The sequence below is a fragment of the Acomys minous genome, assembly GCF_964271855.1.
Source record: "Acomys minous genome assembly, chromosome: 16".
Classification (NCBI taxonomy): domain Eukaryota; kingdom Metazoa; phylum Chordata; class Mammalia; order Rodentia; family Muridae; genus Acomys; species Acomys minous.
Genome location: NC_140498.1, coordinates 11,909,440 through 11,936,049, shown reverse-complemented (window position 1 = coordinate 11,936,049; position 26,610 = coordinate 11,909,440). Strand labels below are relative to the sequence as shown.

General features: G+C 50.8%; 1 protein-coding gene across 4 annotated transcripts in view; it reads right to left on the bottom strand.

Annotated features, from left to right (window-relative positions):
- FLCN (folliculin) overlaps nt 1-23,485 on the bottom strand; it is a 43,607-nt gene extending 20,122 nt beyond the window's left edge. For 2 of the 4 annotated variants that reach the window (XR_014775797.1, XM_084763772.1), the window contains exons 1-13: nt 23,199-23,485; nt 19,999-20,111; nt 16,671-16,941; nt 15,072-15,218; nt 13,629-13,850; nt 12,667-12,827; nt 10,891-10,982; nt 9,022-9,212; nt 5,534-5,647; nt 4,896-5,019; nt 3,835-3,966; nt 3,645-3,750; nt 2,274-2,497 (exon numbers count right to left, since the gene is read on the bottom strand). Coding sequence is in view for 3 of the 4 variants with exons in the window: in XM_084763772.1 (XP_084619898.1) it covers nt 2,296-2,497; nt 3,645-3,750; nt 3,835-3,966; nt 4,896-5,019; nt 5,534-5,647; nt 9,022-9,212; nt 10,891-10,982; nt 12,667-12,827; nt 13,629-13,850; nt 15,072-15,218; nt 16,671-16,919 (1,740 nt within the window). In the remaining variant the exon portion in view is untranslated. Of the gene's footprint in view, nt 1-1,983; nt 2,498-3,644; nt 3,751-3,834; nt 3,967-4,895; nt 5,020-5,533; nt 5,648-9,021; nt 9,213-10,890; nt 10,983-12,666; nt 12,828-13,628; nt 13,851-15,071; nt 15,219-16,670; nt 16,942-19,998; nt 20,112-20,711; nt 21,344-23,198 lie in introns of those variants that run through there. The other 2 variants (XM_084763770.1, XM_084763771.1) reach the window with 2 other exon arrangements.
- Between the last annotated feature and the right edge of the window lie 3,125 nt (nt 23,486-26,610).

Genomic DNA, 26,610 nt, shown 5'->3' with positions numbered 1-26,610 from the left:
AATCCATCAGAATCTACAGGTGGACCCTACGATGCCTTCCTCAGCCCCTACTGGCACACAGTGGTACACAGTCCACACAGCTGCAGCTCCTTGATGGAAACGAGTTGATTAATAGCATCAAACTTAAAAACATGTAGGCAGGCCGGGCGTGGTGGCACACGCCTTTAATCCCAGCACTCGGGAGGCAGAGGCGGGCGGATCGCTGTGAGTTCGAGGCCAGCCTGGTCTACAAAGTGAGTCCAGGACAGCCAAGGCTAACACAGAGAGACCCTGTCTCGAAAAATCAAAAACAAAACAAAACAAAACAAAACAGAACAAAAACATGTAGTCAGGGGCTGGAAAGATGGCTCAGAGGTTAAGAGCACTGTCTGCTCTTCCAGAGGTCCTGAGCTCAATTCCCAGCAACCACATGGTGACTCACAACCATCTATAATGTGATCTGATGCCCTCTTCTGGCATTCAGGTGTACATGCAAATAGAGCACTCATAATTAATAAATAAATAAACAAACAAACAAAGTCTTTAATTTAGGGGGCTAGAGAGAGGGCTCAGAGGTTAAGAACACTGGCCGTTCTTCCAAAGGACCTGAGTTCAATTCCCAGCAACCACATGGTGGCTCACAACCATCTATAATGAGATCTGGTGCCTTCTTCTGGCATGCAGGCATACATGTAGGCAGAACAGTGTATACATAATAAATAAATAAATAAATAAATAAATAAATAAATCTTTTTAAAAAACCAACACATTCACTGGGTTGGGCATGATGGCATACACCTTTAATCCCAGCACTAGGGAGGCAGAGGCAGGCGGAGTACTCTGAGTTCAAAACCAGCCTGGTCTACAAATTGAGTCCAGGACAGCCAGGGCTACAGAGAAATCCTGTCTCAAAAAACAAACAAATAAACAAACAAAGAAAACAACAACAAAAAAACAAACGAAAGCCAAAAACAAACCTAAAACCCAAAGATGTAGTCGGCAATTTACAAAAATAGATTTATTACATTTCAATGTTCTTGCAACTGTACAAAGATCAAGACACATAAACTTAGTCTTCATGTTAAATATAAACAAACACCAAAAATATAAAAACAAACCCAGAAAGCTTTCAGGAAATCCAAGCCGTGTCCTTATTAAACCTGCAATGGTGGAATACGATCTGTCTTTTTTGTTGCTGTGTTGTTGGGGTTTTGTGTGTGTGTGTGTGTGTGTGTGTGTGTGTGTGTGTGTGTGTGTGTTTCTCTGTGTAGCCCTGGCTATCCTGGACTCGCTTTGTAGACCAGGCTGGTCTCGAACTCACAGCGCTCTCCTGCCTCTGCCTCCCGAGTGCTGGGATTAAAGGCGTGCGCCACCACACGCCCAGCACAGATGATCTGTTTTAAGACAGTCATGATCTACAGTCACTGGTTAATGCTGTAGCTACAATAGGGAAGAGAGCAATGTAAAGTTATGATAGCTCAGTTCTGTAACCTCAGCACTTGGGAAGCTGAGGCAGGAGGATTGCTGCGAGTCTGCAACTGGCATAGGCCACGCTCTGAGTTCTAAACCAGGTGTAATAAAACAGAATACAGAATACAGAATAAAACCCTGACTCAAAAACTAAAACAGGAGCCGGGCGTGGTGGAGCACACCTTTAATCCTAGCACTTGGGAGGCAGAAGCAGGCAGATCGCTGTGAGGCCAGCTTAGTCTACAAAGCGAGTCCAGGACAGCCAAGGCTACACAGAGAAACCTGTCTCAAAAAAACAAAAACAAAAACAAAAAACCCAAAACAAAAAAACCAACCCCTCCCCCCAAAAACAAACAAGAAACCTAAAACAAAACAAAACAAAACAAAACAAAACAAAACCAAAAACCCAGCCATGAACTTGATGCAGCTGCCAGCTGGCAAGCTGAGCAGAGGCCATGGGTGTGCACATGACCTGATGTCATCACGCCGAAGATAAGCAAGCTAGGATGCTTGCTGCCTTCCATGGTGGGCAGGGTTGTCCTAACACTGCCAGGACACGCTGCAGCAGGAACAACCTCAGAGGCAGGCCGACCTGACTCCCCTCAGTTCCCGGCCTGTATCCTCAAGAGGCATAGAGCACAGCTTGCCAGTCCCTGACTGGGCAGTGGGATGCAGAGGGACCACTGTCTTTTGTCCCCTATATTTCAACAGCTATGGGACGACAGAGCCTCACAAGAGGGCAAAGCCAAGCCCAGAAGCCTTCATTCCTCCAACAGTCAGAAAGCCAAGGGCGGTGTCCCGCACAGGCATGGGATGCCCAGTACCTTCCACAAGGTGCTGTCGGAGTCAGGTCCGCGCCTCTGAGGCCGTGGGGCTGCGGACTGTGGACATGAGGTGGGACTTGTAGGTTTTGCTCAGGCCAGTCATCCAGAACTTGAGCAGCTTGACGTTGTCCTCCTCTGACGCACCTAGGACGCTCAGCAGCCTCTGTGTGTCCTCCTTGGGACGACTGTCCACCTTGGTGAATTTAAACAGGACTTTGACTTTGCTGCAGAAAACAAAACCAACACTTAGACCTGGAGCCCAATAGACAAGCTCTACCCATGGGGCCCAAATTCCAGACCAGCGAGAGCTCTGCAGGCCCCGCTGGAGTTCCTCCACACAGAAGAAGGGCGCGGGGCTGCAGCATGGCCATGCTTAGGGCCTCACCTGAAGAAGGCCAGGCTATCACCATGGCGAAAGAAAACAATGTCCCACAGTCCCAGCTACTCAGGGGGCTGAAATGGGGGGTGGAGTGGGGGTTGGGTTGGGGGGGATTCCTTGAGCTCAGGAGTTCAAGGCCAGCTTGGGTAAGACGGGAGAACAACCTTCTCAGAAAAGGAGAGAAATGAAGAAATGCTGCTCCTCGTTTTGCTGCATTACTCGAAACCAGGAAAATGTTCAACTAGTTCAGTTAATGTGATAAAACTACTATTAAGGCTTAAGGCACAGGAAACAAGTAATGTTCATTTATAAAGCCGTAAGAGCGGCTGTCCGGCCGCACCAACTGAGCGTGTGCCTAGGTCGGCCGCCTAGTACCCTCCCGCCCTCCAAAACTAAAAGGGAATTAAGGAATTAAGAAAAGCTCTGTGGTTTCCATGCTCCTCTTTCACTTGCCCAGCATCAAACCTCAGCAGCTACTCCACCTGCTAGGACACAGGGTCCAGGGCAAGACATAGCAGATCATTTCCCAAGTCACCAAACTCCTGGGTAGCAGGGCTGGTGTCTGAACTCCACTCTCACAGGCTCCTATAGGTCACAGCCTGGCCTCTTTTGTTTGTTTTGTTTTGTTTTGTTTTTCCAGACAGGGTTTCTCGGTCTGCCTTGGAATTCTCTCTCTCTGTAGACCAGACTGGCCTAGAACTCACAGAGATCCACATCCTTTTGTCTCCTAAGTGCTGGGATTAAAGGTGTGTGTTACCGCTGCCTGGTACCTGGCCTCTTTAACAAACATCTGATTTTTGGCATGAGAGAACACTGACAGAGCTGTCCCCACCACACTCCTACAAATACACACATACCCACATACACACGCTCACACACACTCACTCACACATACACTCCCACACAAAGATACAGATACACACAATCATACTCATACACACACACACACACACACACACACACACAGCTGTCAAGGCAAGGCTGGGGCTTACTTCATCCACTCCTCCTTGAGACAGATGAGGCACTGGTCCACCACATCCACAGACAGGTTCTGGTTGGTCAGAGCTGCTTCGATCTTATTCAGGATGGTGGGCCCAACTGGGGATATGAACACTGGTGAGGAAGTGCTTTGGTGGCCCCAGCCCCACCCCTGTGAATGGGGACAGCGGCAGCAGCACCCACCTCTGTCTGCGGCCACAGGACTCCCACTGGTCACCACAAACTCATACTTGCTGAGGGACTGGTCATCCTCGCCCCCAGATGGGTGGAGGTTTGAGCGCGTGGCCGGGAGCACCTCCACAACAACTGCGAACTCTGTAGCAACAAGCGCACACTATCTTGTAAAGTGTTCCCGGACCCAATTGCAAGCCCCGCCCCCCAGGCATACACTGTCAGGGACAGGCCTCCCGTGAATGAAGATGCTTAATGCCTTTTGCAGCTTATCCATTAATTGAGTAAAGGGCTAATTCTCACCTCAGCTAAATTAGGAATAACTTTTACACTACAACTTAAGTTCATTCGTTCAAAGCAACCATCTGTGAAGGGTTCCACTATTACTCTATCCTTTATCAGTGGTTCTCAGCCTGTGGGGTGCGACCCCGTGGGATACAACAACTCTTTCACGAGGATTGCCTAAGACCATCAGAAAACACATATTTCTATTACGATTCATAACTATCAAAATTAGAGTTATGAAGTAACAATGAAAATAATTTTATGGCCGGGCGTGGTGGTGCACGCCTTTAATCCCAGCACTCGGGAGGCAGAGGCAGGCAGATCACTGTGAGTTTTAGGCTAGCCTGGTCTACAAAGTGAGTCCAAGACAGGCAAGACAGAGAACCCCTGTCTTGAAAAATCTAAAAAAAAAAAAAAAAAAAAAAGAAAGAAAGAAAAAGAAAAAGAAAAGGATTTCATGGTTGGGGAGGTCACCATAAGAGGAACTGTATTAAAGGGTGGCAGCATTAGGAGGGTTGAGAACCAGTCCTGTAGGTGGACACTGCCTTGAGGGTTCAGTGGCCACACAGACACACAGCTAGTGGCATGGGGACTTGACAGCCAACGCCTCTGCAGACTAGCGCCATGCAAACACAAGGCATTGCTCCAAGGGCTTAGTTCACCCCCAACCGGCCCATCTGGGACTGTCGTGCCCTAAAACTTGTGATTTGGATCTAGGTACACCCCCAGGCTGGATATAGGAGCCTTTCAGGGCAGCAGCCGGGACACATGTCAAAGCAGGTACTTGCCTGAGGCCAGCACATGAGCAGGGACGGTCACGGAAGGGCTGAGGCCCAGGAAGTTGCAGCGATAGGCCTCTTCATACTGGCCGCTGTATGGGATGATTCGGACACAGCCAACAGGCAGCATGGTCTGTGGAGAACAGGGCAGCTCAGAAAACACTACGAAGCGCCCTCTGCTCCTCAGCCTCCCTCCTTAGTGCGTCCCTGGTCCCTCAGTCCACATGTGGTCTCCCACCAGGATGCCCCCAGTTTTTCTGGCCCTGGCTCTCAGTCACATAGCAGTGCTGACATGCGCTGTCTCTTCCAGTCTCCTTGCCGGCTCAGATGCTCACTGCACAGAGAGGCACTTGTGAGTTCTGGCAGGCAGCAGGCTGTGAGTTGCTCCTACACCAGCACCCCAACTTGAGAACAGCCAGGCAGGATCAAGTGGCAGCATTTGCCCAGGTAACTTCTCAGAAGAATTTCCAGATGAAGGAAGGGGAGACAGTGTAGTTGTCAGTAGTGACAATACAGGTTCCTTCCACGGGAGCCCTGATGCCTGACCATTTTCACCAGGCAAAGAAAATTGATTTCTGGGGCTCTGCACTGGTACCCCTGATATTTTGCCCCAAGTCAAACATTAGCACATAGGGAAAGGGTCTCACCCGGAGGACTTCAAACGCTGAATGGACAAGGTTCACATCTCTGCTTTTCCAGATCACCTGATTTCCCATGAGGACATGCCAGGCCAACATGCGAAAAGATGGGGCACCCAAGACCTGAAATACAGAACACAGTTCCTTATGCATCATATGGGAGCCAATCAAAACTGTATGGTCGGAGACTATAATCTCCTTACAAAAGAAGATCAGAGTCAGCAAAGGGAAAGTCACTTTGCTTCCTAGGGAAATGGTGACCTGCCCAAGGCTGACAGAGGACCAGAGAAGCAGCCAGATTCCAAAGGTCTTAACATACCCCCCCCCCAACTCTACTTTGAAAAACATGAAGCAAGCCGAGCGAGTGGTGGTGGTACACACTTTTAATTCCAGCACTCAGGAGGCAGAGGTAGGTGGATCTCTGTGAGTTCGAGGTCAGCCTGGTCTACAGTGAGAGCTCCAGGGCAGCCAGGGTTATACTGAAGCAAATAGGTGTTTACCTTTTGTAGCTGTCACCCTCTCTAGACACGCTGTCCTGCTGGAGTGTTTGGAACTGACATCTGCCTCACCTGGCTGCACCAGGAAGAATGAGGACTCTGTCTCCACCACCAGGTGCACCCTCGTCCTGGCGCTCGCCCAGGCCAGCTGCCTGGGGACCTTGTTTAGAGCTACAGTTCCTCAGCTGCTGAGGCCTTCAAAGGATCAGGCCCGCTTTCTGGTTGTGGTATCTTTGTACTTTAATCCAAAACTCTCTCCTCTCTGCCTGCCACGCACTCCTGCAACCCTGACAGGTGGAGCCTGTTGTTTCTTGGGGCCAAACACTGACTCTGAAACAAACAAAACTAACAAAAATAGGCCACAGTACGGTATCTTACAGAACTCATGGCTGCCAAGTACTTCTGCCTGCAGTAGGAACTGCAATTCCTGCTTCTGTAACCTCATGAAGAATTAGCAAAACCAACTCAGCTCAGCACCAGGGAACAACTGTCTCCCAAACAGAAACCCTAGGGCTCAAGGCATTTGCCTGGGGATCGAACTTAGTCTTTATGGTTGTCAGCAGGCTCTCTACCCAGGGGGCCATCTCACTAGCCTCTCCACTAGCCAAAATGGAAATAATTTTTGGCTGGTCAAATTAATACTCATTTTAAAAAAGGGGGGGGGGGTTTGGGAAGAGTGAGAGAGATGACCCAGCAGGTTGAGAGAGGCTTTGCCATGAAAGCCTGGCAACCTGAGGTCAGCGTCCACACAGAACCTGCATAAAAAAACTGGCCTCTGAAGCCGGCCGTGGTGGCACATGTCCTTAATCCCAGCACACGGGAGGTAGAGGCAAGTGGATCGCTGTGAGTTCGAGGCCAGCCTGGTCTACAAAACAAGTCCAGGACAGCCAAGGCTACACAGAGAAATCCTGTCTAAAAAATCAAAACAAAACAAAACAAAAAGCAGGAAAAGTGTTTGCAGGCAGCGCCACAGCTCTCTAATGCCAGGGCCTCTGAGCTCCAGCCAAGGGAGAAGGGGATAAGTAAGGAGGTGCCCATAGCATGGCCTCTTCTTTCTTTCAGAGCTGAGGAGTGAACCCAGGGACACTGAGCTAAATCCTCAACCCCCACATCATGGCTTTTACAAAGCCGACTGCCGGCAAATCCAACAGAGGTAAAACACCCAGGAAACAACCAGCTACAAACGCCGCTCGCAAGAGTGCGCCCTCTACTGGAGAGGTGAAGAAACCTCACTGTTTCAAGCCAGGCACTGAGGTACTCCATGAAATCAGATGCTGTCACAAGTCCACTGAACTCATTCACAAGCTCCCCTTCCAACATCTGGTGCAAGAAATTGCTCAGGACGTTAAAACAGATCTGCACTTCCAGAGTGCAGCTATTGGTGTTTTGCAGGAGGCAAGTGAAGCCTATCTGGTTTGGCCTTTCTGACGGTACTAACCTGTGTGCTATCCATGCCAAACATGTTAACAATTATGCCAAAAGATACCCAGCCAGCATGCCACATACGCACAGAACGTGCTTAAGAGTCCACTATGAGGGGAAACATTTCATTCTCAAATGATTTTTCTTTCTCTCTTCTTCCTATTAGCTGTAGTTCTGAATGTCAGATATTTTTCCCATGGGGTCAAAAGGTACATAAGTATGGTTGTGAGAAATCAGGTATTGGCAGTTTCTCCATTTTCATTTGTGGGTGAATTTTTAATATAAATGCAACGTGTAAAGCATCAATGCAAGCAAAATGTTTCACTGAACACATTTCAACAGTTCAACTTTATACCAATTATAAATAAGCCTGTTAAAATTTTCTGGACAATGCCAGCATTTAGATTTATTTTTGTTTTGTTTTTCCTCTGTGTAGCCTTGGCTGTCCTGGACTCACTTTGTAGACTATGCTGGCCCCAAATTCACAGACGTCTACCTGCCTCCGTTTCCTGAGCTCTGGGATTACAGGCATGTGCCACCATGCCTGGCTTTGGCTTTTTTGGTTTTTCGAGACAAGGTTTCTTGCTTTGTAGATCAGGCTGGCCTTGAACTCACAGGGATACACCTGCCTCTGCCTCCAGAGTGCTGGGGGTTTTTTTTTTTTTGAAGGTTTATTTACTATTCATGCAGTGTTCTGCCTATATGTATACCTGCAGGCCAGAAGGCGGCACTAGATCTCATTATAGATGGTTGTGAGCCATCATGTGGTTGCTGGGAATTGAACTCAGGACAGAGCTCTTAACCTCTGAGCTGTCTCTCCAGCCCTTTGGATTTTTTTTTTTCTCAAATAAGTAAATCCCAGCACTTGGGAGGCAGAAGCAGGCAGATTGCTGTGAGTTTGAGGCCAGCCTGATTTACAAAGCAAGTCTAGGAAAGTGAAGGCTATACAGAGAAACCACCTCCCCAAAAAGTAAGTAAATTTCTTATTGCAGCATTTTTAATCATATAGCAGATTCCATCCATTCACTACACTTTTCTGACTTGTCCTACATGCAAGTCCATGTTGTCTGTCATCTGTGCTGTTCCTGTAAATACATTAATTATACATACACACACATACATATACACATATATATTTAATAATTGTATTTATATATGGCAAAGCATGGGGGCACATGCTTGTTATCCTACAGCTGGAAAGGCTCGGGAGGCAGATCCCTGGGGTACACAAGCCAGCCAACTAGCATATTTGACAAATCTCGGGCCAGTTAGGGACACTGTCTTAAAATATAATGTCAGCAGCACCCATAAGACTGACAATCTGGCCTCTGCACACATGCGTACAGGAACATGCACCCATGTATGTGAACATGTATGAGAACGCACAAAAGCACTGCCTATCCCGTCACTGAAAGGGTGCTGCTGCTGCAGTAAAGGCAGCCGGACATCCGCCCTGCCCTCAGCCACACGCCCACTGAGAAATGCCCAGTGTTACCCCTGCCTGTGGACGTGGAAGCTCACCTGGAGGTAAAGGTGTACTGGGCTCTTCACAGTTAGGACTGCGTCCTGTCTGCTTACCTGTCTCATGTGTCGAAGGGACTTGAAGACAGAAAGCTTTGGGGACTTCCAGCTCCCACAGGCTGAGAGAACGGCCGACTCCGTTGGGCAGCTGGGCAGCTCTCGCCCTTCAGCAGCATCGGGCATAGCAGGGGCTTTCTCCTCCTCCTCAGCCTCAGAATTGTCCCAACTTTCTGATTCTTCCTCTAAGTCTACAGGACAGGTACAGACAAACAGGTGCTACAGCCTACTTCTGTGACCATTTCTGCCTCAGGCACCACCAGCTACACACACCACTAATTCCTGCTGTATCCCAGAGAGGCCTGGTGACTGTGTCCTGGTGACTATGTGCTACTGACTGGGCATCTGGGGGTGGAGGGAGTTAGAGTTTGTCAGAAGAGACATTTAAAAAAAAAAAAGATTTATTTATTTATTTATTATGTATACAGTGCTCCGCCTGCTTGTACCCCTGCAGGCCAGAAGAGGGCATCAGATCACATTGTAGATGGTTCTGAGCCACCATGTGGGTACTGGGAATTGAACCTGGGTCCTTTGGAAGAGCAGTCAGTGCTCTTAACCGCTGAGCCATCTCTCCTTCCCCAGAAGAGACATCTTAGAAGCTCTTCCTGAAAGATGCTGGCCCTTCTCCACTGCCGGACATCTCGGTTATGCCGTGCAGAAAGCACACATGTATCGGCACTGCTCTGCCAGGGGCCAGTCCTTGTGCTCCACACTATTTCCTCCCATCTCCCCCGACCCAGACAAGACACAGACGTTTTGGTTCCGCTAGTCCTCACAGTGGAGCCTCACGGTAACCTCTGCTGCGTGCGCCCTAAGTGCAGAGCCGGATTCGAAGCCAGTGCTCCCTGACTCGGAAGCACACCTGAGCAGCCCACACTCAGATTCACCGCGACACGACTCAGCTTAAATATGGCTGAGACCCGTTTACGCCTCCACATCTCACTCTTCTCCCAGCAGGCACATCCTCCCAAGACCTGACTCTGACCGCCTCTGCAGAGCCTTCATATTTGTGAGCCACACTATGCTAAAACGTTCTATGACTGACTGATCCACGGGGACTGGAAAGCGACCCCAAGGTTCACACACTTTTGAGTGTGTCTTGCTTTCGAGACCTCACTCCTGAGTCTCTTCACCCCTGAGTACACAAAGACGTGCCAAGTGAGTGCTCAGCTAGTGACAACCTGGAAAGAGCTCCAGCTGCTCACGGGGGAGGAGTGGGTGGCCCTGTTAGTGACAAACTGTGTGCCATGTACACAAGCGACCACTGCGTTTCCACCTCTCAGCCGTAGGGGAGGGGAGGAGGGAGAACGGGACAGGACTATGAACTCCAGAACTCATAATCTCTATGGGAGCCTAGTCAGAGTTGAGGGCTGCAGCCCTGCACTGGGACCACCCTAGGAAGTCAAGTGCATAGGATTCTAAAGCCGAGGGGTAGAGATTCTAATCACGGTGTAGGGATGATGTCGTCCAGTGATTTCCTCTGAACTAAAACACTCCCTCTAAGGAGCAGAAGAGAAGCTCATGAGATACAAGTCTCAGGAAGTTCCTGAAACAAACAAGGTTCCCAAGGCTTTTCTCCAAGGTTAGAGAGGCAAAAAACAATTGCCGAGAAGACCCGCTGAGCAGAGCTGCCTGCAGGGGGCCCTCCAACCTGCTGAACCACCACAGGCAAGTCCTGCAGGGAGCTCCAGGGATCCCCAAGCCACTCGGGAACGGGCCACCAAGGTACCACCAAGGAAGATGAGACAGAATCGTAACAAAATCACCAAGAGCATGGGATTGGTTGTCACAAAGGCCATGGTGCTCACTCACACCCACTCACTGTGGCAGTCACAAGCCAGGGGCCCAGCGGAGCTAAGAGAGCCTTACCAGCAAGCTTCTCCATCTGGACCAGGGTATCCTCTGTGGGCGCACCTTCCAAGAGCTTTTCTGTCAGCCGGCTACCACATGCCTTCAGGAGCCTGGAGACGGATACAGTGCCAGCCATGAGGTGTCCCTGCCAAAGGGGAAACTGAACCCGAGGCTTACTGAGCCTTTGGCTCAACCCCAGCTCACAGAAAACGGCTTACACAAGCATACGTGGGGCACCCCCCAGCGCCCACCGCCGAGGACACCTTCTGCAACACATGAGCTTGCTCCTCCACTACAGGGGATGAGGAAGATAGGGCAGGGGAGCCTGAAGGAATGGGCCATTTAGTCCCAATTCAGAAGCCAACTCTGGACAGAAGGGGACACTGAACATAAGGAGGACACCAGGCCACACCTTAGTTCTGCTGGGTGAGATAACATCCTTATGGCTACATAATAGGTGGAAAAACACAACCCAAAACACTCTAGATAATTCTCAAAGGAAGAAACTACAAATGGCCAAGGAGCATGTGAGAAAAAAGTATTCAACATTTTTTATTCATTTTTTTTTATTATTCACATTACATCTCGATTGTAATCCCCTCGCTCTTATCTTCCTGTTCCCACCCCTCGCTTCCTCTTCTGCCCTATTCCCCTCCCCTGGACCTCTGACAGGTACTGTCCTCCTGCCCCACCGTCTGACCACAGCCTGTCAGGTCTCATCTGGGTAGCCTGCTTCCCTTTCCTCTGTGTGCCCATATGGCCTCTCTGCCAAGGGGCAGCAATCAAATCTCAGGCACCAGTTCATGTCCGAGGCAGTAACACCCTTAACTGTCAGGGAAACATAAACTAAAACTACCTTGAGATTCTGTTTCACCTCACTGAGCATGACTATCACCAAGAAAACCAAGGGCGGGGCTAAAGGCACAGCCCAGCAGTTAACGGCATTTGTAGCTTTTACAGAGGACCCAGGTTCAGGTCCCAGTACCCACACAGTGGCTCACAACCATCTGTAACTGCAGTTCCATAGGACCCAACTCCTAACCTCCACAGGCACCAGGCATACACGTAGTGTGTGTGTGTGTGTGTGTGTGTGTGTGTATATATATATATATATATATATATGTAGGCAAAACACTCATACACATATAATAAATCCAAAAACAAAACAAAACAAGGACAACAAATGCCGGCGAGGATGAGGGCGACAGGGTGAGCATGCTAACTGGTGCAGCCACCTTGGAAATCAGTGGGGCTGGTTCCTCCGCGATGATACCACTCCCCAGCATTCCCTGAAGGACTCTGAACGCCACACCAGAGCTCCTGCCATATCCCCAACGACTGCTGCACTAGTCACAGTGGCTAAGGAACAGACCCAGCCTAGATGCCCAGCAGTAACAGCAAATGCTAGAGGGGGAAGAAGTACATCCCTGCTAAGCTCAGGTCCTCTGGGCTCTGCAGGTTCCATGTCCCTAGACTACTTACTCAGTTTGGGGAACAGGAGCTCCCCGCTCACAGCACACCTGTCCATCAGGCCTTCACTCCAGACACCAGCTGACTGCTCCCCACCAGCAATACCTCCCAGACCCGAGCCCAAGGCGCCAGCTACCGGCTCAGGAGAGGCCTGTGCCGGAAACCTGCCGCCATCGCAGTTTGGTGGTCCTTGTTCAGACAGGAGAGGGGGCCTCTGAGTCACAGCGGACACAGAGGTGCACACCAGCCAGCCCCACCGGGAGGCAGGTGGTGACCCTGGGTTGTTCTAATGGCTGATGGGTGCCGAGACCCAGGATTCATTACCAGGCGAAGGAGGTGTGCAGACACGCCCACAAGTTGTCGTCACTGGTCAAGGAGGTCAGAGAGCGAGCAGCGTTGCCGTTCCTCTGGTGCAGGAAGGGTGTGAAGGCGGTGTTCATCCTCTGGGCACGCTGTGGACATCCAAACTGCTCTGCCTCAAACACCTGCACGCGAAGGGTGGAGAAGTGGGCCTCTTCAGTGGTGACTACCACCCCGTCTCCTCAGAGTCCCCCCACTCTGCTTTCCTGGCTCGGAACACACAGCCCATGCCAGCAGCCCGACTGACCGAGAGGGATCAGTGCGTTCTTCTCCTCCCGTCTCTTAGCCTACGTGGATTCTCAGACTCCCGCTGGGTCTTCCCACCATTCCCGCAGGCGGGAGATGGACACAAGACCACATCACGTGTCACCCCCTCCCCCCGCCCCCCTGTACCCTCCAGCCTCATTCTAACACGGTACAGCTGCCCCGCCTATCAAGACGAATGATGAACAAACAGCCTCCTCATCTACTGCGCATGCTCAGAGCATGGACGAGAAAAACAGGCCCCGGAATCTAGGGGTCTGTGACCAAAGCATGCCCGTGCCTATCAGCATGCCCTTTTACAGCTGGAGGGGGTGCCCTACTTGGAAGAGGGGGGCTAGACAAGACTAGCAGACAGCTTGGGTCCTGAAGGGCAAAAGGAGTAAAGAAGCCAAGCCAAGAGGCCAGAGGTTGAACAGCTGTTAACACGACAGGCTGGAGGAGTGTCGGAAAGGGGGGGGAGGGGGGGCGGGGGGGAGCAGGGGGGGGCACAGGTTGGTTAGAGGGCGACACTACAACTCAGGCCCCATAGCAGAGGCAGCGCCAAGAGGACCGTTGCTGCTTGGGCACTCAACACCCATGCGCGCCCCGCCCCCCCACCCCCCACCCCGCCCCCACTCCCCACCCCGCCCCCACTTCCCGCCCCGCCTCACTTCAAGCATCACCTTGAGGGCCTTGCCCTGGAGCTCACAGATGATCCCACGGATCTTCCCCAGCAGGAAGGGCCAGGAGTTGATGAGGTAGATTCGGTCCATCATGATGGCGATGATGCTGTACCAGCGCTGGAAGCCTCTGGCCAGGCTGTCTTTGATGAAAAAGGTGTGGCTGAACACAAAGCCATGTTGTTCATCACCAAAGAAGATGGGGCCTTCACGACCGGGGCATACCTTTGGAGGGAGCCACAGTAACTTTAGCGGAAGTCCTAACTGTACCTCAAGCCTCTTGGGGGCATCTTTTCCTGGTTTTGGTGGTGCTAGGGTGAGGGCTCGGGGCTGGGACAGAGCAGGCCAATGTCTGTCCTATCACTGGGCTGCACGAAATGTTCTAACTAGCTCTTCTGGACAGACTGGAGAGCCAGCAGATGCAATGGCTAACGCTGGGCCTGCGCAGTAAAACCGCACACTATTTTAAATCACAAGAATGTGGTGTGTAAAAAAAAAAAAAAAAGAATGTGGTGTGTGGGTGTGTGTGTGGGGTTACATATACAATGCAGGTGCTTGTGGAGGCAAAAGGTGCTCAATGCCCCGGATTTGGAGTCACAGGAAGCCATGAGGCAGCCAGTGTGGGTGTAAGGACTGAACTTAGGTCGTCTATAATGGCAATACACGGTCTCAAATGCTGAGCCATCCGCAGTCCCAGCACACCCTATTTCTGGAGAGTTCTTTGGTCTTCCCCTTTGCTGAACTTTGACTACTGTGCATGTGCCATCTGGCTGCTGCTAAGCATAGAACAGGAAATAGAAAGAGGTGGAAAGCAACAGTGAGAACACACAGCATGAGGTCCAGCGACCGTATGAGGTGGAGAGGGGCCATGAGCTCAGAAGCTGGTCTACATGCCGGTGTGACAGATCAAACCTAAGAGCGGAGACCTAATCTCCACAGCAGAAGTTGAGGAGCAAACTACTCTTTTTTGTTGTAGTTTTTGAACCTTTATTTTTATTTTCTGCTTATGAGTGTTTGCATGCAGTGTCCACAGAGGCCAGAAGAAAGGGTTGGATCCCCTGGGACTAGAGCTATAGACAGTTGTGAACCAACATGTGTGTGCTGGGATTGAACTCTGGTCTCTGCAAGGGCAGCAAGTGCTATTAACCACTGGGCCATCTCTCTGATGCATTCTTCAGAAGGTTCTAAGCAGAGTGGCTGTTGCTACAACATCGGGTGATCCTTGGTGCAACGAACTACACAGCCTAGGAGCTGCCATATCTTAGAAAAAAAGTGAGAAGTCAGCACCTATGAAGACAGGCAGAGTCCACAAGGACTCCCTCTTCAAGCTCTAACCCTTGCAGCCATCCTTACACTGCAGTGACAAGGGAGCCCCTTGCTTTCTACAAACAGCACTAGCCTTATATTCCTGTGCAGTTCCCACAGGCAGCCTGACCCCGGCCTTACCTCACAGCTCAGGCTCCGGACACAGGCCTGGCGGACAATGCTGAAGAGCTGCGGGTGGTTGGGGTGCTGGTGGCTGACATACTTAATAGAGGTTTCTTTGTCATGACTGATATAGCCTGGGTGCCCCACAGCAAGTGACCGGCAGCCCTGCACATGAAGAAAGACAGGAAATCTCTTAGCAGGTGACAAATCCAAACGCAGAAAACATGATCCTTCTTAATTAAAAAAAAAAAAATATATATATATATATATATTTATTTATTTATTATGTATACAAAGCGAGTCCAGGACAGTCAAGGCTACACAGAGAAACCCTGTCTCAAAAAACCAAAAAAAAAAAAAAAAAAAAAAAAAAAACCCTCTTAAATTTATACTTATCTAGATTGTAGTAGGAAGGAAACCAGGCCCCAGGGCTGAAAAGGCTATTGATAGCGCGCAATGACAGCTGGACCTTGGAGATTTACTAGTAGGTATAATGAGTTTTCCACTGCTTCTCTCAGCCAGTCCTGGCTGTGGCCCGAGAAGGGACTCTCAGGAGGAAGGCCCACTACTTTACTAGATAGCTGAGGCTTCCATGAGGAGACGCTGGACTCAGGGGACACAGCCACGACACTCTCCTCAGTCTTGCTGCCCATCATGAAGCAGGCCTCTCTGCTGGACCAGAATAAACTGCAGGCAAATTTGCAAGGGAACCTGAGCACGGGCAAGACAGGCTACAACTGCATCAGTGAGAGACTTCAGAGTGCCAGTGTAGCAAGCCGAGAACCCACCACCCTGACTTCCTGTTAGGAGTGGAAGTGGGGCAGGCAGGTGAGCCCTAAGCCCCCCCTCTGGAGCTGTCACACGCAGAGGCTGTGTACCCTGCAGGGGTCCCCACCTGGGACTACACCAGGTAGGCAATGAGGCAGGACCCTCCCCAGGAGACCCTCCGGGACCCTATACATCCCGGGCCTGCCCTTTAAGACAGTTCCTTCCTTAATCCCAGCACTCGGGAGGCAGAGGCAGGCGGATCTCTGTGAGTTCAAGGCCAGCCTGGTTACAAAGTGAGTCCAGGACAGCCAAGGTTACACAGAGAGACCCTGTCTCAGAAAACAAGAACAAACAAACAAACAAACAAACAAGACAGTTCCTTCTCTCTCACTCCTACCCAGGCCTAAACAGTCTTCCACATTTGTTCCTCTACCCAGTCTTGGTCCCTTACTTTCCCACAACGAAGGACTTCCTCGAGTGATGTCTGCGTCTCAGCAGAACCATGTGAATAACACTTGATGTCTGTCACCCCAGCCGCACCTGGAGCCCGGTGGCCAACCCCGGCAGTGCCTACATGACACTGCCCCTTCACCCCAACAAGGAGGTAATGTGCTCTTGAACTGAAGCAAGGTTCACTAGGACCCACAGAGAGGGGCTCCACTGGGAACCCAGAAAATGGGACAAGAGCCTGGGCCATATCAGCACTGAATAGGTTAAAAGGGCTGGTGCTGGGATGATGAGAAAACTGCTCTCAGGACCTGGGGTGAGGGTGGGGGGTGGAGGGCCTCCCATGTTCCCCCTCCCCCACCTCTCACAGAAAACCATCTCATGGTCCCAAAGGATACTTGCCTCACACATGTCCGATTTCTTGGGTCCCGGGCTGCTGGAGTCGGTGCTGGCACCCTCGGCTGGGCTGTGGGCACGGACCCGGCTGCTCATCTGGATGCCGCCCTCCTCTTCCTCAGCCTGCTCAACCTGGCCAGGACTGTCTCCACTTCCAGCACCCTGGGGCAGTGGAGCGTGCAGAACTTCCGTGCAGAAGAGTGTACGGGGGCCATGGAGCTCGCAGAAGTGGCAGAGAGCGACAATGGCATTCATGGTGCTTGGGAGTGCCAGAGGCCTGTAGGGCAGAGACACTTATATGTGGGTCCGCTCCTGTCCCATGCTGTGAAATCATGCCAAGGACTCTGACGTACTGAGGCTGCAAAGGCAGGCCTGATGGGCTTCTGCTTGGCAGAGGGACGGCCCCACCCGCCGGCACTGCTGAGCACCCAGTGTGTAACAGGCGCCACAAGAAGGGCAGGAGATGGGGCTGGAGAGATAGACGGCTCAGAGGTTAAGAGCACTGACTGCTCTTCCAGAGGACTGGGGTTCAATTCCCAGCACCCACATGGCAGCTCACAACTGTCTGTAACTCCAATATCTGACACCCACAGACATACATGCAGGCAAAACACAAATGCACATAAAATAAAAATAAATAAATTATTAAAAAAGAAAAAAAAAGGGCAGGAGATACACAAGTGGGACAGAAAGCTAGACAAGAGGAAGAAAAATATGAATAAATTACCACACAGAAAGTACTTGATGGGACTGCAACAGGTCCAGGAAGCAAACGCGTATTTGTAGGTGCCATTGGAACGACACTAAGAAACAGGACAGGCACCAAGGAGGGCCCTGCATCCATCATCTCCCACCTGCCAGGCAAGGTCTGAGTGCTGGGATGCTGGGATGCTTGGGATGCTTGGGATGGGTAGGTGGGGCTCATCTACAGAGATAAACACATCTCATTTCTGCACAGGGAGACTTGGCATGAGGCACTGCAGCACACACAGGAAACTCTGAGAGGAGGTAGGGTCAGAGGAGGGGTTGCCTACCTAGCTCCTGGTGGAGTGAAGGGAGCAGAGTTTGCCGGCCAAGCAAGTGGGCGGGGCCTGAGGGGGTTCAGAGATGGGCAGACCTGAGGGCAGAGGCTGATCTTGTGAACTCTTTGGCCACAGCCGGGCCCCTGTTTGCTTTAGAAATGGCAAGGCTTGCAGGGCTCTGGTGAAGGCAAGCAAGCTCTGATCTTCATCTCTGAAGACTCTTGTGCAGAAGCCAGAAGGTGGTGGATGCCAGGCCCACTGCCCACTGAAGAGAGACGGGGCACTGGCGGGAGACAGTGGTGACAGGTGGGGAGGCCAAACAGTACCAACGTTTCAAAAAAAGAAAAAAGAGTAGCAGACTCTACTGGAGGGAAGAGAGAATGTGGATCATAAAGGAAGGACCAGGGCTGGAGAGATGGCTCAGGGGTTAAGAGCACTGGCTGCTCTTCCAGAGGTCCTGAGTTCAATTCCCAGCACCCACATGGTAGCCCCCAACCATCTACTATGGGACCTGATGCCCTCTTCTGTCACGTAAACATATATGCAAATAGGGCATTCATATACATAAATAAATCTTTAAAAAGGACCAGGAAAAAAAGGAGGGGCAGGTGGAGGGCAGAGGCTCGGGTAGAGTCTGCAGAGATGGTTTCACCTTCATGTAGAACTGAGGGGAGCAGCCAGGGCCTGAGACACGGACAATGGGACTTCCAAAGATCACAGAGATGGTGACAGAAGCTCCATCTAAGCCATCCTGCTGCACCGCACAATACTTTATTTAGTAAGGAGAGAAACAACGTCACTCAGCCTTGAGAGAAAGGCAATCAATCCTACAACCCGCTGTAGCCTGGACAGAAGAAAACCAGGAAGAAGACATGGGACAAGCTCTGGCCGACCCACTCGAGAGATCTGGGCAAGCTGGACTTAGCCCAGTGAGGTGGTCAGAGTCTGAGGGAGACAGTTTCAGTTGGGTCATGACAGAGCTGAGGTGGATGATGGAGAAGGCTGTGGGAGTGCCCAACACCACAGAACTTCCACATGCCTAGAGAGTTAAATGTTATGTCTTAAGTATTTTATCTCAATGTTTATTTTTTATTGATTTTTCAGAGTTTCTCTGTGTAGCCCTGGCTGTCCTGGAACTCGCTCTGTAGACCAGGCTGGCCTCAACCTCATACAGCTTTGCCTGCCTCTGCCTCCCCAGTGCTGGGATTAAAGGCACGCACCACTACTGCCCAGTTTAATCACAATTTTTCAAGAGGAATAGCCAGGCATGATGGCACACGCCACAGAGGCAGAGGCCAGCAGTCTACAGAGCAAGTTCTAGGCTGGCCAGAGTTAAGACTAAAACAAACAAGAGACGGCTCAGAGGTTAAGAGCACTGGCTGCTCTTCCAGAGGTCCTTTCAATTCCCAGCAACCACATGGTGGCTCACAACCATCTATAGTGAGATCTGGTGCCCTCTTCTGGCCTGCAGGTGTATGTGCAGGCAGAGCACTGTATACATAATACCTAATCAATCTTTAAAAAAAAAAAAAAAAAGACTAAAACAAACAAACAAAAAAAAACAAAAAAACTCCCCAAACTGACCACCCGCAGAGCCATGTGAGGGTCACCTGACTAGCAATCGTGATTTCTAGAGGAGAAAGGCAAGAGTAGGTGCTGCTGCTCCAGTGGAAGGGGCAGGCCAAACCTGAAAGGGCTCTGGTGTCTGGGAAGTCCCAGCTGTGGGGCAGGCAGCTGCAGCCAGCTTGGGTGGCTACGGGGCACATGCTCCCTTCTTTACAGCTAACCAGAAAAGGTATAGCTGTAGCCTGCATACCTGACCCATGGACACTGCTGACGATACTGGCTAGCTGGCAAGAGGTTACAGTGGCTGGAGGGTTAGGGCGACCCTGTATTCGTCACACCCAGCATAGCCACAGTCATATGTGACGACTCAAGCTTTAAACTAACCAGAGGTAGCTGGGACGGTGGCCCACGTCTGTAATCCCAGCCCTTGGGAGGAGAATCAGCCAGCTTTAGCTGCACAGAATGTTCCAAGCCTGCCTGGGCTACATGATACATGAGGCACTGTCTCATAAACAGAGAACAGCCCATGGCGGAGGAGGAGATGAAGCAACCAATAACAGGATAAAGAGGCTGGGGAAAGAAGGGCATCAGGACCCAAGACAAAAATATGCATCCTGGGAAAGGGGCCGCATCCTCTATGTGGGAGGGACACACAAGGATGAGAAATACGCATCCTTCTGGCAAAGCATGCATGGGAAAGCAGCCCGTAGCCACGGGTCACCCAGGCATGGCGCATCAGTACCAACCTTTCGCTTAACGGATCACAATTCCACCATCCTGTTTAGACCAGAACATGTACAATTCCTGGCGGGTGAGTCAGGCGCGGCGACTGCACTCGAATTCAAAGACCTGCTGTTTTCTAGAGAAAGAAAAGAAAAATCAGACCTAATTCTGAGAACTGAAGTCTCCGTACAATGTATAAACACCTGAGCAAAGCCGGGCGTGGTGGTGCACACCTTTAATCCCAGCACTCGGGAGGCAGAGGCAGATGGATCTCTGAGTTCAAGGCCAGCCTGGTCAAAGTGAGTCCAGGACAGCCAAGGCTACACAGAGAAATCCTGTCTCAAAAACCAAAAATCTGAGCAGCTGACAGCCAACTTCAAATCAGGGCACTGGCAAAAGGAGCTGGAGACTGACCAGCTGGTATGCTTTGGATTTTTAGGAAAAAATGATTTAAGGTGGGCATGGTGGTGCACGCCTTTGAGCCTAGCACTTGTGGAGGCAGAGGCAGGTGGCTCTCTGTGAGATCTAAGCCAGCCAGCCAAGGCTACAGAGAGAAACCCTGTCTCAAAACACACACACACACACACACACACACACACACACACACACACACACACACACACTCACACTGTTGATGTGTGTGTGGGAGAGGTGGAGGGAGAGAAAGAAAAGGCAGGTGCACGGATCCCAGGACACGCTCTTGAGAGTCAGGAGACAGCCCGCATGTTGGACTTGCCTTTCCCCTCACTGCGTCAAGGTCCTCTTGTTCCTGCCACACGGTGGGTGTACTCAAGAGCTTCCCCAGCATTTCTGTCTCTGCCTCCTCTTGATGCAGGACTGCTGGGTTTTTTTTTTTACACGGGCTCCAGGGATGGGACCCAGGCTGCCAGCTGGGCCATCACACTGGCTAGGCTTTGGATCCTGTGCGTCCCCTCAATAAGGAAATCATATATTCAAGACTCGGTCCCCAGCGGGTGGTGCTGTTAGGCGTGGTGGTATCTTCTGAAGATGACTGGAGAGATGTCGGATCACCTGCCTCGTGCCCTTGAAGGGAGCACTGGAAGCCTGGCCTTGGTCCTCGCTTCTCAGCTGTCATGACGTATGAAGATGCGCACCACCAGGCACCCCTCACCATGTTATGCCACCAGCTCACAAACAAAAATACAATGAAGCAAATGAGTCCTTCCTTTAAGTAGATTATTTCAGGTTTGTTTTTTCACGACAGGAAGCTGACTAACACACTTGGGGGGTTCTGAATGGCTTAGGACCTCTATCTCCCATCAAATAGTAGCTGGGAGTAAGTTGACTGGGATTAAGTACCTGAAGCCTTCGGGTCTTTTTTTTTTTTTTTGGTTTTTCGAGACAGGGTTTCTCTGTGTAGCCTTGGCTGTCCTGGACTCACTTTGTAGACCAGGCTGGCCTCGAACTCACAGCGATCCGCCCGCCTCTGCCTCCCGAGTGCTGGGATTAAAGGCGTGCACCACCACGCCCAGCCTGCCTTCCGGTCTTATTACGTAGCCTTGGCTGGCCTGGAACTCATTACATAGACGAGGCTAGCCTTGATCTGCCTGCCTCCCGTGTGCTGAGGTGAAACGCATGCACCCCATGTCCAACTTCAAAAACATTTTTTGAATATTTTATTTTTTTGCCTGTACATATGCCTGTGTACCATGTGCATGCAGTTCCCGTGGAGGCCAGAAGGAGGCGACAGACCTCCTGGGATTGAAGTTATTGGCCATCGTTCGCCACCATGTGGATGCTGGGAATCAATCTAGAGCGCTCTGGAAGGGCAGCCAGTGCTCTTAACCAGCCAGTCATCTCTCCAGACCCCTGAACAGTTTTGGGGTTCAAATTTCCCATGCTTCCAGAAGCTGGCTATAAGGAGATCGATTTGTCAGCATGCCTGCCATGCCACTTTACCATACAGACCACACCCTTAGATTCTCTCTCCCAGTCTCAACTGTAGGGGAAACTGGAAAGAGGGTCACAACGCATCAGGAGCACACAGGATGTGTCCAACAAGAGGCTTGACCATTTGGATCACTCATGACAGGCAGCCACTCAGAGACAGTAAAGGAACCCTAGATGCCCCGAGTTCTCTAGTCACAGAGAAACCTACGAGTGACGTGGTGCCTGGGCCTTTAATCCTTATCAGCTTCCCCTCTGGGAATCCTCCTGGGCACGGACGGACGAACAGGCTCCTCAGACTGTGTTGCACGTGGATGGCACCTGAATACTGGGTCAGGAAGAGCCCAGTTCTCCAGTGGCTCCCCAATTCCAGTGGCTCCCACATTTTTACTGAGCTGGTTCCTGTGAATGTGCCTAACTACCCCCTCCCCGTAACTTTTAGCAACCGAAGGCCGGCTCTTCATCATTACACTTTCTTTAAGAGGCAGGCTGCACATGTATGCCACTTGCCCACACCACAGGCCTGGCAAACAATGCCCACACCATTCTTCCCTGGTTTTATCTCCTGTCTCTTACTTAGTTTCTCACAGCACCAGGCCACTAAGAGTGAGTGCCTTGTAGGCAAACAAGGGGTTACAAGGATCTCCACTGAAGTCAGCAGCAGCAACTGTCACTGTCTCCCACAGTAACATCAAGGCTCCCAGCTGCCACCCAGGCTAGTACAGAGTGGGTAAGAAATTCAGCAACAGACTTTACCTCCAACTCAGAACCACTCCCCACACTACGACTGCCAACGTCAGTAGGATGTCCTTTATAGCGCGCTCAGTCACTTGACACTAGCAGAGCAAACAGTGGTGTCACGTGCCACTGTTTAATGACAATTATAACCCAGCACCTCCAGCACTACACTGGCTGTAGCCTTTCGGTGCTGCAACGTGAGTGGTACCAGCACCACCCACACACACACACCGCCCTCCCCGAAGCTGGAAAGCCAGTTCGCAGTACTTAGCCCCCTACTGCCCAGGGCTACTACTTGTGACCTCCTGGCTAATGCCAGGGATAAATATTCCTTCCAGGGTAAGAGGTCGAGTTATCCAGCTATAGCAGAGAGAAGTGAGGTGTCCTGCAAGCCCCTGCCCTGCCATGTCCTCTGACGGCCGTCCTGCTAGAAAACGAGGGTGGACTGCCAGGAGACGCTGTCACCAGTGAAACTAAAGCAATGTCCCCGACCAGGGGTGGGGTAGAACCTGTCATCTCCCTTTCCCCGGTGTTTACCACCCTCGCCTTCCATTCAGCCCCATGGCCCAACACCAACCCAACTCGAGTGCTCGCCGTCTCCCGGACGCTGGACCGGAACCCGCTCGCGACCGCCGGAGCCCGCGAGGCTGTTACAGCCGCTCTGCCCCTCGCCGAGCGCTCGCTCGCCCGGTCCGCAGGCCCGCACCAAGCCCCAGCGCGTGACCCAGCCGGACCGAACCATCCGCAAGGCAGGCGGAGGGCAGAGAGCGCCAGCGACCAGCCCGAGTGAGCGGCGCCGCCTCCACGTGCAGGCGGCCAGGATGCGCCGAGCGACGCTGGGCCGCGTTGTGCTCCCACCGCCCGCCCCGCGCCAAAGGCCCAAACCCCCACGGCCACGCGTGCCCCTCGGAGCCGCTTGTCTCCCCGCGGAGAAGCGTAGATGGTTCCGGCCGCCGAGAGAGGCCATTCTACGGGGGTGACGTCAAGATTAACATTTCGAAATAGTCAGAGAGAATTAGTCAGCCTATTCCCCAGTCTCTACAGAAGAGGAAAGACAGTTGGAGAAATTTCCTCTGGACGCTGTGAGTTCTCCTGGCTCCACTCCTCGCCGGTTAAGTTGCCGATTAGAGCCAGCTCTTCCCCTTCGTGAGAAGTGGAAGATGCGGAGAGTTCCTAGGGACGCCGGACCGCGCATGTGCGCGGCTCAGCCACGGTCTGAGCTCAGCCTACTTTAGCAAACCAGCTTTCAAAACAGTTCAGGGTAGCCTGGCGGTGGTGCTGCGTGCCTTTATCCCCAGCACTAAGGAGGCAGAGACAGGTGGAACTCGCTGTGATTTCGAGGTGTACAAAGCGAGTCCAGGACAGCCAAGGCTACACAGAGAAACCCTGTCTCGAAAAAAACAAACCGAAACAAAAAAGCTCAGGGTTTGTGTTTGTATTGTTTGGCTACTTAAAACTGAACTTTAAAGCCATTTGTGCATAGCATGGGCTCTTCCTACGAAGATGAGACTACAGCTCTGGCCTTCCTGCGGCTTGGCCTTGTAGCCAGTGCTGCCAGTAGTGCGCAGTGGCCAGCCTCGGTCCAGAATGTAGCTATGAGGAGGTAGGGACGCTTCAGGTGGTCTGAGTGGAAGTAATTGGTATTTGTTTTTTTTTCACATCGCGGGGATCTGACTTATTTCTCCACATTTCAGCCTTCATGTTTTGGAGAGGGAGCAGGAGGAAAAAAAAATGGCATTGTGAACTTGTGTCTTGTACCTTTGTTTACTGCCTGGTGAAGATTAAGGAGTGCAGGGGGCTGGAGAGATGGCTTGGTGGTTAGGACACAGTCCTCTCTTTCAGAGGTCCTGAGTTCAATTCTTAGCTAACACATGGTGATAGTGGCTCACAACCACCTAGACTGGGATCTGATGCCCTCTTCTGGCGTGCAGGTGTACATGCAGGCAGAGCACTCCTATACATAAATTTTTTAAGTGCAGGGTAGAGTTACAATGTTAGGGTGCCTTGTTTGCTTGTTTGTTTGTTTGTTTGTTTTAACCGATCCGATTACAGCTAGTGGATTCTTGTCGAACCCTCCTCCAAGAATGGAATAAGCAGACAGCACAGTAAGAAAGGAGATTACATGTCAGTTTGGGGTTAACAATCTTAAACAGGATAAGACAACTTTGAGTCGTTTTTTGCTCAACTTCATTTGAGGCTGGCAGATCTTTTGTGAGTTCAAGGCCAGCCTGGTCTATAAAGTAATTCCAGGGCAGTCAGGGCTACGTAGAGAAACCGTCTCAAACACAAAACGAAACAACGAAGGGGGCTGGAGAGGTGGCTCAGTGGTGACGAGCACTGGCTGCTCTTCCAAAGGACCTAGGTTCAGTTCCCAGCACCCACATAGCAGCTCATAACTGTTTGTAATTGCAGTTCCAGGGGATCTGACACCTTCACACAGGCAGAACACTGATGTAAATACAAACAAATCACTTAGAAACAAACAAACCATCCCCAAATACGGCTCGATACACAAACAAAAGATAAATTCCCTTTAAATATGTCCTCGCTCTTTCCAAAATCCAGGTATACACAAACCTAAGATGCTAGCTACAAGCAATGCTAACCGAAGAGAATCTGAGTCAACTGTCAGTGTGGGTCCACTTTACAGGACGTTGAGAGTTCCATTTAAAAAACAAAACAAAACATTTTTACACTTAGGTGTGTGCATGTGCAAACATGCCGCTGTATGAGTGTGGCAGTCAGTGAACACACTCTTTCCTACCATGTGGGTTCTCAGATTGAACTCAGGTATCTTGACACGGAGGCAGCCCACTAGTTACAGGGCTTCCTTAAAAAAACCAGCCCACATTTATTATTTACTCTGTGTGTGTGTGTGTGTGCGCGCATGCATGTGCAGGTCATGACAACTAATGGGTGTCCGTTCTCTCCGTGTGTGGGATGAACTGAACTCAGGTAAGGAGCTTGGGGGGCAAATGCTTTTACCTGCTGAGCTTTTTCATTGGCCCTAAGTTTTTAAAATAATGGAAATGCAAACTGGGGTCCAGTTCAGTGCTAGGGTCCTTGCCTAGCTTTCGGGAGACCTTGGGTTCTATGCCCAGGACTAATAATGAATAAATAACAAAGATGCCATTGGCCACACAACTTCAGACATCTGGAAAGAATACTAATGAGCCAAGTGTGGTGACACATGCCTTTAATCCTAGAACATAGGAGACAGAGGCAAGATTTATGGCTCACAGGGTATTTCCCAAACAGCCAGGGTGACATAATGAGACCTTGACTCAAAAAAACATGCTAATGAAAAAAATACAAATGACGACGTGTCCTGGGGGAGGCACCTGACAGATGAACGTGTTCTTCAGAAGGCCGGCTGCAGGAGTCAGTGCTCTGTCTGTGTGGGTCCTGTGGTTTGAACTCGGTCCATCATGCTAGTCCAGAAGTACCTTTACCCACCGAGTCAGTTCAATGGCCTTATAGATATTCCTTTTTAAAGGATTTATTCATTATTTATACAGCTTTCTGGCCCCATGTGTGCCTGCAGGCTGAAAGAGCGCACCAGGTCTCACTATAGATGGTTGTGAGCCACCATGTGGTTCCTGAAATTGAACTCAGGACCTTTGTAAGAACAGACAGTGCTCTTAACCTCTGCGCCATCTCTCTAGCACTCACCCTACCCTTATAGGTATTTATAAAGAAAAAACAAATGTGTGTGTGTGTTTAGTGCTGGGGATGGAATCCAGGGCTTTATGCATGCTAGGTGAATGTTCTATCGTTGAGCTGCACCATAGCCTATAGAGAAATTATTGTACTTTCTCATTATTTAGCGAATACATTTCTATAATCAAAGCTATAAAATAACATTTAATAGTATTACTTCTGAGTGGGCATGGTGGCGCACACCTTTAATCCTAAGCACTCGGGAGGCAGAGGCAGATGGATCGCTGTGACAAAGTGAGTCCAGGACAGCCAAGACTCCAACAGAGAAA